Here is an 11,541-nt window from a genome sequence, read left to right on the forward strand (position 1 = left end):
ACGTAAATGAAATGAGGGATTTAATGGACATTATTACTTTGACTATGTATGCTTTAATCCTAATACTACTAGGATGACATTGTATTTCTTCGTGGTGAAACGGATGAGGTTGCTTCACTCTTAACCAGAGGTCGAGAGTTCGACTTTGGGCATGGAGAAAACTCTGTTGGGAGCGCTATCCTCGAATGGGGCCCTACCCAGTGCGAATTCGAATTAGTCGGACTCCAATGCAGATATCGGACACCGAATGAAAAAAAAAAAAGACATTGTATTTCTTCATTTTTTGTTAAAGTATTATTATTATTATCCTTAATAAGGTACTCATACTAAAGGCTACCTTTTCATTTTCAAAATAATATTTGGAATTTATTTTTTTTGTGGAGGGCGAAAAGCTTCAATGTTATTTCATTATTATTTGTACTTGGAAAGTGGACCACCTACTTTTTTTCCTACAAAACTCAAAAATGCCTCTTTAACTCTTAAACATACCAAAGGACAAAAGAAGAAGAAGAAAAAATCGAATTAATGGGATTATAAATGCATTTAATACAAAGTATAGTGATTTTGATGAGTAATATCTGCAATATTGTCAAATTAAATTAATAGGTTTATTTTTCTATCTGCTAAATTCATCATTATCATTGAACACTATATCATATATAGGTTATCTGAATGCATTGAGTAGTAAAATGTGATGAAGCAAACTTCTTTAAATTGCACTATTTTACACCAAATCTATTTGTTTATTTTAGTTAATTAAGAAAAATATTTTGATATATATAACCATGGATAAATGATACTTAGTTCTTATGTAAAGGTCACATGATCTATACTTAGTTGAATTATTGCATGTATTCTTTTATTTATTTGATAAACTATTGCATGTATTCTACTACTTTAGTAATCAAAGTTGACCAATCAAAAGTGTTTGAATTTACATAGGATAAGGGGTCGTAAGTACACGAACAAAATAAGTACGAGAGACTATTTTACTCCATCTTAATAATAATAATCTAACTATTTTAGTATAATTAGCGAGATAATATAGTCACACAATTAATTAATATCTTATTTCAAATATGAGATAAAGTTAATATCAAATTTTATCTCAATATTATTTTTTTTATTTGATATATCAAACTTAATACTTCTTAACATGATTTTTTTTTATCAAGCTCAAAAGTAAGACTCATAATGAAACTCATCTCACCATATCCTTACTCTTATTTATGATTGTATATCATTAGATTATCTTTACCTATTATATCAGATAACTTGTCTTATTTAACATTATTAATTTCATTTTTAAAGTATATATATATATATATATATATAAATATATTGGTTGACAAGATAATGTAATTTTTTTTATTGTTATGAGTATATAACTTAAACTGTGAGATTTGTTTTGTATCAGGAATAAAAAATATTTACTCTTGTAAAATTAAATTAATTTTAGAATGAATCCATCTCATTTCTGCTTGGGATAAGATCATGTAATAACTCAATTCTAGTAGTAATATTTTTATCCAATATAAAAAGTGGATCAGCCCTCAAAAAATAGAAAATACTTTAAAGAAAAGGGTAAATAAGTAACAAAACTCATGAGAATCATATTTTCCCACCATGATAATAATCCATACATACCCCCACAATGTTATAAAATCAAACCTCCGGTTGTCTTCTTTCTTTTCTTCCTAAGTATTAAATAATTATCAAATCAAATACTCCTAAAAAGTCTCTGCTGTTTATTATTTTCGGAGATAGAAAGAGAAAAATATGGATAGGGTATTTTCAGTGGACGATGACATTGGCGACCATTTTTGGTCTACGCCGCCGTCGACGGCGGAGTTAGGCGTTGATTCACCTTCCTCCGCCGCCGCCAACTCCTACTCTAAGATGATGAATCGGAGCTCCTCCGAATGGGCTTTCCAGCGCTTCTTACAAGAAGCCACCGCCGCTTCTCCTCCTCAGCCACCTACAATGGCGTCTTCATCATCATCGTCGCATCAAAACGACGTCGTCGAGATCAAGGATGAGAGTCTATCTTCTGCTGCTCATCGCAATTCCAGTACGGCGTTGAATTTGAAGCCGGCGACGTCGTTTGTATCTGGACCTCCGCAGAATATTCCTGTTGATTCTGAAGAGTATCAAGCTTTCCTCAAAAATCGCCTTGATTTGGCTTGCGCTGCAGTCGCTTTGAGTCGCGTAAATTTTTTTTCAATTATTTTTTTGTTTTAATTGTTTTTAATTAGCTTTGAAAAGTTCCGTGCTTAAATAATTGATACTGTATTTAGCTAATGGAATTTTATACCGGAAATTTCATAGGCGAAGAATCTAAAGCCTCAGAATTCAAGTTCTACGGCACCTGATAAAGGATCAGAGACTGCTGGTGCATCACAATCAGTATCTCACATCGGCATTAAAGGTAAGTGTTGATAAATTTTGAGGTTAATTTGGCTTTTTCTCTTGTATTGTTGACATATAATTAGATTTGCTTGTGGCTTGCTGATGTCATCTTCTTTTGCTAGTGATTATGTTTGATGTTTTTGATTTCGGTGTTATAATGACCCGTGCTTTATGTAGATTTATGTTGCTGTAGAAAGTTATGAGATTTATCTATGAGGGTAGTGGTTTGAGCTGTAATTTGTGAAGGTCTGTGCTTTTTTCTTTTTCGTATTGGTTTAGGATGCTGATGACTGGCAATCGTAAGGTTATGTGAACATTTGAATGAACTTAAGTGATTCCTGGACGAGGCAAGTTTTGTCTGTATATCAATTGATTCCATGCCCGTGTCACTTTGCCATTAGTTTCTGGAAAGCTAACATTCCCTTGACGTAACAATGAACAATCTTTAAAGGAATCTGCAGATTTAAACCAAACAAGTGGACCCTTAGCCGCACTACGTCATGGTTGTACTTGTACGGTTGTACCTCATCTTGGTAGTCCCTAGATCTCGAAAAATAATTGTCATTTATATTACTACTACTTTTCATAAAGAAAATAATATGATATACAAATAAAAGTAAACATTAATATTGGCATACAATCCATGAAAAACCTCTACTTGAAGCCACAATTTTGATACTGATCTGATTTGCAACTTCTCCTTGTAAACCCCATATGTTTCAGTTTGTTAAAACCTTATGATTCTGAAATAAATCTCAATCAAAGTGAACGAGGTTGGTGAGTACCTTATCCTAGATGATGAGAGATTTTGTCGGGATAAAAGGTGAATTGATGAGTTTAAGCTGATATAGCTTTTTTCCTTGATAATTTTAATTTTATTTAAAATGAAATATTGCAAAATTGGATAATATTAGAAATGATCACATCTGTCAAAGGATGCCAGTAGCTTACTTAGAGGGAAAAAGGGAAAAGCTCCACTGGAAATACTTTGACCATGCCTTTTTTTTTTAATAACTGTGGTGTCCGGGCCAGCTTTCGCACACCTCGACTAAATCCACGGATACCTGCCACCTCCACCAGTAACAGATATCGGGTAACTCTATCAAGTTGCTGAGTTATACAATGAAGGTTTGAAAAAGGGTGGTAGAGTTGAGGTTGAGGAGGATCGTGACTATTTTCGAGAATCAGTTCGGTTTTATGTCAGGTCGCTCGACTACCGAGGCCATTAGCCCTGTGAGGAGATTAGTGGAGTAGTTTAGGGAAAGGAGGAAGGACTTGCACATAGTGTTCATCGATCTCGTGAAGGCGTACGATAAAGTCCCCAGAGAGATTCTGTGAAGGTGCTTGGAGGCTAGAGGTGTGCCTGTAACATACACTAAATCGATTCAGGACATGTACGACGGAGCAAAGACTCGTGCGAGGATAGTACGAGGAGATTCAGAGCCCTTTCCTGTTTTGACAGGGTTGCACTAAGATCGACTCTTAGCCCGTTTTTATTTGCCTTGGTGATGGATGTTTTGATGCGACGTATGCAAGGGGTGCCTTGGTGTATGTTATTTGCGAACGATGTTGTACTAATTGACGAGACCCGGGAGGAGTTAATGATAAGTTGGAGGTTTGGCGATAGACCTTGGAGTCTAAAGGGTTTAGAATGAGCAGGACTAAGACGGAGTACTTGAAATGTAAGTTCAGTGATTCAACACATGAAGCTGATGTGGTAGTGGAGCTGGATTCTCAGGTGATTCGAAAGAGGAATAGTTTCAAGTATCTTGGGTATATGATTTAGGGGAATGGAGAGATTGTCGAGGATGTCACGCACCATATTGGTGCAGGGTGGTTGAAGTGGAGCTCGCTTTTGGAGTCTTATGTGATAAGAAGGTGTCTCCTAAGCTTAAAGGTAAGGTCTACAACGTGGCAATCCGATCGACTATATTGTATGGAGCGGAGTGTTGGTCAGTTAAGAACTCCCACATCTAAAAGTTGAAGGTGGCAGAGATGAGAATATTGAGACTGATGTGTGCACTCTCCAGGAGAGGTATGGTTAGAATTGAGGTTATTCGAGTGAAGGTGAGAGTGACTTCGGTGGAAGACACGATGCGGGAAGTGAGGTTGCAATGGTTCGAATATGTGATGAGGAGTTGCAAAGATGCTCCAGTACGGAGGTGTGAGAGGTGGCTATGGATGGTTTTAGGTGTGATAGAGGTAGACCTAAGAAATGTTAGAGAGAGGTGATTAGGCATGACATGGAGCGACTACAACTCACAGAGGATATGATCCTGGATAGGGGTGTGGAGGACGCAAATTAGGGTAGAGAGTTAGTGGGTAGGAGTGCGTTTGTAATTGTATGGAGGAGTGCTTTGTTTGTATTTGTGCCTGTCGTTTCTTGTAGTTTCTTATTCATAGTGTTCGATGATGTTTGTGATCTCGAATAAATAGTTTATAGTATTACTATGTCGGTGTCTTATTTTTTTTTTAATTATCTAGCAGTATGTTATATCCCATTTTGTTATTTATTTTTATGTTATATCCCATTTTGTTATTTATTTTTATGTTTTCCGTTTGTTATTATTGTTACTAGTATACGTACCCGCGCGATGCGCGGATCACTTCAAAGAAAGAAAAGCCACCAATACCTTTATCATGTACCATCACCATCAACATAACTTTTTTATTTCATATTGCGTTATTAATAGGGCTGATTTATACCCCATATAATTTATTGATATCTGTCTTAGCCGGGGGTCTATCGAAAACAACCTCTCTACTTCATCTGAGGTAGTGGTATGGACTGTGTACACTTTACCTTCGTCCTTCCCCACACCTCACTTTGTGGGAATACACCAGGTATGTTGTTGTTGCTGTTGTTGCTGGGATTGAACCTAAAACCTTAGGTTCCCAACCTACTTCATTGACCACTAGGGTGTAACCTTGGGGTGCTGACCATGTCCTATATAGGCTTTCTGATACATTTGTCTGCATTTGCGAAACTAGTTCGCTTTAACAGAGTGAGAATGTTGTAGAATTTATCTATTTTAATTTTGTTGTACTTATATTTTCGGTGTAAGAGAATACTTTGTTATGGTTAGACAAACTCGAGTCTTGTACTCAACATGTACTTACTTTGGGTACCAGTTTGCTGTTTATTAATGAAAATTTTGACTTTCCACCCTTAGTAGGAGAGAATTAGTTAGGCTAGCTTATGTACAAATTGTTTTGTGAATAACATTGCCATGAAATTTGATTTGAAGAAAAAGCTTTACAGTTCACTCAAGTCCGAACTAAAAATATTTTAAGAGAAGAAGAGAAGTCGTTTGGGTTTATTCTGCTGGCAGGAGCAAAAGAAGGTCTCTTCAATTAAAAAATGTTACAGTCTTAATAAAACAGTCCCTCTCTACTTTTAAAAAAAACATTAATTTTCTTTCCTGACCGGAATAGAATGACAGTTTTCTCATTAGTTCAAGACAAAAAAAGTCACTAAATGGATCCACTCGTGCCTCTAATTAGAGCCTAATACACTGGGGGTATTTGGTGGAATAATTTGTGCTTGAAGCTCCAATCATGCTTCACTAGGATCCTCGTGCATAGGAATTAGTCTACGCGTGTCCAATCATGCTTCACTAGGATCCTCGTGCATAGGAATTAGTCTACGTGTGTCAATGACAGAAATTAACTACAAATTGTTGTCTGCTGATTCTTCATCTTTAATCATCACTCCAGTCATTTTTCTATCTCCTTGATGTAATATTTCTCCAGACCCCACTTTGTGGGAATACACCGGGTTTGTTGTTGTTGTTGTTGATGTAATATTTCTCCATTTGCTTAATTACTGATGTAAATTTATGGTTCAGTTCTTTACTTGACAATGTAACCATCTGCATCAGTAAAGAAGCCCGTAATATGCAACTGAAGGGTAAATGTATGTAGACATCCATTTGATGACAGGCAAAGAAAAAAATAAAAAAAATGACAGGCATAGACTTGGTGCATGTTACTGTATGGTGTATCATGGAAATTAGTTTCAAGCATTTATTCTTTACTCTTTAATTCCTTTTGCTCTGCAGGATCTGGTCAGGAATTGACAAACATTCAAGATAAGGATTCTGGTGGACCGGTTGGAATACCCTCTTTGCCCCCAGTGCAGAAGAAACCTGGGGTGCAGGTGAAGTCAACAACCAGTGGTTCATCTAGAGATCAATCCGATGATGATGAAGCCGAAGGTGAAGCAGAAACAACTCAAGGAACGGATCCAGCTGATGTGAAACGTGTAAGGAGGTAATATGTCTTATAGTTTTGTTCCAGTAGTATACTAGTATTACTTAAATTGCTGACAAATCTTGAGAAAGAGAGAGGGTCAGAAGATCTACTAATATCTTGGGTATCGACATGTCATTCTAATTGTTTATGAGTTTCTGATGAACTAGATGCTGTTGATTTCAATTCTTACATCTGATATAAATGATTGTGGCCAACGGTTTGTGCAAAGTAAATGCCCTTGATTATACACAATCAATTTTGATTCATGCATGTTATTCAAGAACACTTGCAAGTTGCATAATTATTGATGCTTTGTGAATGTAATAACTAATAAGTTCTGTTTGAATGCTACTGAGGCATAACTGTTTGTGACTAAAGTGTTGTACTAGAAACACTTGTCATTCACAAAGTGTCATTCTAATTGTTATTCAAGAACACTTGCAAGTTGCATAATTATTGATGCTTTGTGAATGTAATAACTATATCACTCACTCACACATGACGTGTATGCATACACGCTTCTTTTTTTTTCTAGAAACAAACTTGGCCAATTAAAAGAATCCCTGTCTTTTTCATTCTTTCTCCTCTCTCTCCCTCTTAGAAGGCAACAGGTATGATTAACACTCAGAATGAAATAAAGCACATGTGTTTCCTAACCGTTTAAAAATATTAAGAACATGAGACCAAAGTGACTTGTTTACAGGTTGTGTATGAACCAAATAGAGAAATGGGAAAAACTTGTTTGTTGTGGTTGGTACAGTCCTTTAGTGTTGACTGCTGGAGAGGTCTGTCTTAGTCTTTGGATGAATTCACTTATGCAAAATTCTGGATCCGCATCTGTGTGGTATAAAGTGTAGCCTTCATTGTTTTGCATATTAAATCCCTTTTCTACACTAAAGATGCATGCGCCCTTATTTAAGTAATTAACAGACTTAAAGTACGAGGCTTATAATGAAAGGACCATACAAGATACTTTATGGACACTCTTGGCTGGCAAAGAGGACTGCCATTTCCCGTCTCAGAGAAGGGAGTGCCATGTTACCACATACTGTTGCCTCCATTGAACCAGTTGTCTCTTTGCCTTGGAAGGAAAGAGACTACACTTCAAATGGAAGGTGTCATTATGTAAAGCTGCTTGTCCATTACATGCGGAATATTAGGTGCAATTATTCACCGGTATAAGATGGTCCAATTTTTTCTGTTTAGATACTTTTTCCTACTTGAATCATGTCCCAGTGGTAATGTAATAGGTAGACATTCAAACTGCGAAGCTTATTATTAATTTATCTGGCAGTGCAGTTTACCTGACCAAAGTCCTAATAATATCAACTCCTTTTGTTTATCAGAATGCTTTCAAATAGAGAATCAGCCAGACGTTCCAGGAGAAGAAAGCAGGCCCATCTTACAGAACTTGAGACACAGGTATGTTTCTTAAGTCGTGTCTAAGTTAATGTCGGTGCAAAGACTATTGTCTTATGAAACTTTTTTTTTGGTAGGTTTCTCAGCTGAGAGTAGAAAACTCCTCCCTGCTGAAACGTCTGACTGACATAAGCCAGAAATACAATGAATCAGCTGTTGATAATCGAGTCTTAAAAGCAGATGTTGAGACATTGAGAGCGAAGGCAAGTCTACTTAAACTAGTTGTGGTTAAGAAACTAGGTCCAGTAATTTGTTTTGGAGAAAAGTACAACAAGATTACCTGCTTTGTTCATCAATTGTTTTGGTCGAGTCACAATGATGATTTTTTCCTGTAACCAAAAGAGAAAAAAGTTTTTTTTGTTTTTTGGGGGGGTGGGGGAGCGGGGGGGGGGGGGGGGGGGTGTTGATGGATATTCCCATGTAATGAGGTGGCAATTCCATGTTCCATTTGCTATCTTTTTTGGTTTTCATTTCATGCTTCTAGTGTTTATCAGGCTCTGCCAACAAAGACAAATATACATATTTTTTGGTTGAAACTATAGCAACATGATTATCTTGTTCTTCTACCACCTACTTGAGGATACCTTTGCTGATTGAGGCAAGTTTCAGATCCAAAGAATGGAGTTGTCATGATGATAAATTCTTTCATCCTTTTTTCCCTAATTAAGGAGCATTGTATTGTACATTGATAGTTTTGTAGATCTTAACAGGGGAGAGAGGATTTCGATCATTATTGGTATCTCATTTTATAATCTGTGTCTCGTATCGTTGAAAATGATCTGCTGTCAAGAAACACATATAAAAAGCTCTTCCTTCATGTGCTGTTTGTCGTGCAGGTGAAGATGGCAGAAGAAACTGTTAAAAGAGTTACTGGGCTACAGCCCTTATTCCAAGCCATGTCTGATGTAACCTCAATGGCAATGCCATCCTTTTCTGGTAGTCCTTCAGACACATCAGCAGACGCTGCTGTACCCGTGTCAAATGATCCGAAACATCACTACTACCAACAACCGCCAAACAATCATATGCCAACCCATGATCCTAGAATCCAAAATGGTATGGTTGATGTTCCTCCAATAGGAAATGTACAGCAGAATCCTGTGACATCATCAGTTGGGGGGAATAAGATGGGTAGAACATCTTCGATGCAACGGGTGGCTAGCTTGGAGCATCTGCAGAAGCGCATCCGTGGAGAAGTGAGTTCCTGTGGAACCCAAGGCCGGGGAGAGCAGTAATCACTGTTAATATGTTGATAAAATTATACTGTTATTATCCATCTGTGGCAGGAAAAATGCCCATTCTTTGTATGACAATGCTTTCTTGGATGATACTAACATGCATTGACATCCCTTTTGCTATTTTGCTAGTTTCGTTTTTCCCCTGTAATTGTCAATACTTAGCTTCTGTATTTTCACTTTAACGTCCTTCAATATCTCTGTTACATTTCCCTGTATTTGAACGTTAAATAGCTTTAAGCTCAACATTCACCTAGGTATCATCGAGAGACCCGGGTTTGAGACGCAACGAACAAGTTAAGTTTGTAAATATCGTATCAATACAACGTGAAAATAGTACTCGATCATGAATAAATGCAGTCAAATATTAGTACCTCAATTTTCATTTTCTATTATGTTAAAAAGGTCTCTATAAGTAAGATGAATGGCAGTAGAATTATGCTATCCTCATATGAAGCTATGAATTGCTCAAGTTACCGTTTTTGACAAGCTGTGTTTTTCTCTCGGAACCATAAAACTTGGAACATTCAAACTCTTCCGTCTCTTTCATTTAAAAGTAAGTATATCTATAGAAACAGTAGGCTGGTTTAGCTTGTAGGTGATATGAATGTATTAATATCTATATAAATATAATTTGACATTCCAAATTCAGATGCATTGATATTAAGGTATTATTCCACGTCATGTTACTAGCGTTCAAATAACCTAGTTGATTTGCATGCTAGTGATCATTCCTGCAAATATAGCTTTCTTTCACTTGTAGTTAGTTGTGTTGATGCTTATTTTATACCTTCATATTTTATAGGAGTGCCATAAAAAAACATAAATAATTGCAGAGAGACTATTTGTGCAGGTAGTATTAAAAAAAAAAAAGTTGGCAGTTCGATTCTTAAAGATTACACGCCTAATTAACGTCTAGTTTGGGACATTTGAACAACCAACTAAACATTTAGGGCTATTGTATTTGTCAGCCCAACTTACACCACTACAAGTTAAAGATAATTTTTTGAGGTAGCCTGTGTTGGGTTCGAAATTGAGAGGGTATCATGCGGAAGCTATTAGTTGCAAATTATCGTACAAAGAAAATAATACTAAAAAATATAATATTATTATATGCTTTGGCCAATTGGCCTACATATAAAATCTAATATTAAAAAAAATATTAAACCTATTGAGAGAAATCTCCCCCTAAACAAAGATTCTTAAATGACTATATTGTGGATGCTATTGTGTTATGGTATGAGAAGGGGGTGTTATATTTATAGAGTTCCAAAACCTTTCCTCCAAAAAGAGGTTAGCCAAATATGGAAAAGAATTATATTTTTTATTTCAAGAAAAGTAAAAGTAATTATGGTAATTTTATTTTCCTTCTAAGAAAAAATAAAACTTAAATATAGTAAGAAAATCAGGACAAAAACCCTAACAGCCTGAATTGTTTTTTTCTTTTTCCATTCGGGGTTCGTATCTTCATTAGAGCCTGATTAATTAGGATTTAAGCCGTGTAGGATCTATTTGAGGGACGCCCTCCCATGCCCTGAAAGCTGAGACGTTTGATTAAGAGAGAAACAATCGCATTCGTTGCACCACACACATCCTTTGATGGCGTCTAAACTGCTTTAAATAGTCAAAGAACAAAGAACAACCCACCAAACTAAAAGGACAAATATAATAACATTTAAGGTGTTTTTATGTGTGGTTATATACTAGCAAAGGTTTTTTTGAGATAACAAAATTTATTTGCATTTGATGTGATGTCAAATCATATCAACTTATCACGTAATTAAATGACGCAAGAACATACATTATTAACTATGATTAATTGAAATATATATATATATATATATATATATATGTGAAATTTCCTAGCCTTTTAATATATTGAGACCAATTGTCATCTTATGTAAGAATTTTCTTTGAAGCTTCCTGGTAGCTTCTTTCCTCTTTTCTTTTTGGTTCAAATTATGTAATGGTCTTTTTCTTAATATATAAAATTTCTACTTTTTGCACGCCTTGAATCTTTGATCATGAGAGGACTCTAATTCTGATATAGTACCAACCGTACTTAATTAATATTATTCTTTATTCCTAACTAAAAATAAAATGATTCCATTTGAAATATGATAACAAATCAATTGATATCAAAGCTCGTGATTCTCGGCTGAATAATCATGGTTGTGCGTGACAAAAATGTGGATAAATCAACAGAAGAGGTCGATGGGAAATT

At 35.8% G+C, this 11,541-nt stretch overlaps 1 protein-coding gene across 1 annotated transcript; it reads left to right on the plus strand.

The window, feature by feature from the left end:
• The first annotated feature begins 1,570 nt into the window (after window positions 1–1,570).
• LOC107839420 (light-inducible protein CPRF2) lies at window positions 1,571–9,512 on the plus strand. Its single transcript, XM_016682895.2, has 6 exons — window positions 1,571–2,208; window positions 2,329–2,428; window positions 6,471–6,681; window positions 8,010–8,085; window positions 8,160–8,285; window positions 8,919–9,512. The coding sequence occupies exons 1-6, from the start codon at window positions 1,780–1,782 to the stop codon at window positions 9,315–9,317; spliced, it is 1,341 nt and encodes a 446-aa protein (XP_016538381.2). The 5' UTR covers window positions 1,571–1,779; the 3' UTR covers window positions 9,318–9,512.
• The last annotated feature ends 2,029 nt before the right edge of the window (window positions 9,513–11,541 follow it).

This window comes from Capsicum annuum, chromosome 8, assembly GCF_002878395.1.
Source record: "Capsicum annuum cultivar UCD-10X-F1 chromosome 8, UCD10Xv1.1, whole genome shotgun sequence".
In the NCBI taxonomy this organism is placed as follows: Eukaryota; Viridiplantae; Streptophyta; class Magnoliopsida; order Solanales; family Solanaceae; genus Capsicum; species Capsicum annuum.

Coding starts and splice junctions, on each gene's coding strand:
- LOC107839420 (XM_016682895.2), top strand. CDS start 1,780: ATGGATAGGGTATTTTCAGTGGACGATGACATTGGCGACCATTTTTGG. Junction 6,682..8,009: donor GATGTGAAACGTGTAAGGAG/GTAATATGTCTT, acceptor TTTGTTTATCAG/AATGCTTTCAAATAGAGAAT. Junction 8,086..8,159: donor TTACAGAACTTGAGACACAG/GTATGTTTCTTA, acceptor TTTTTTTGGTAG/GTTTCTCAGCTGAGAGTAGA.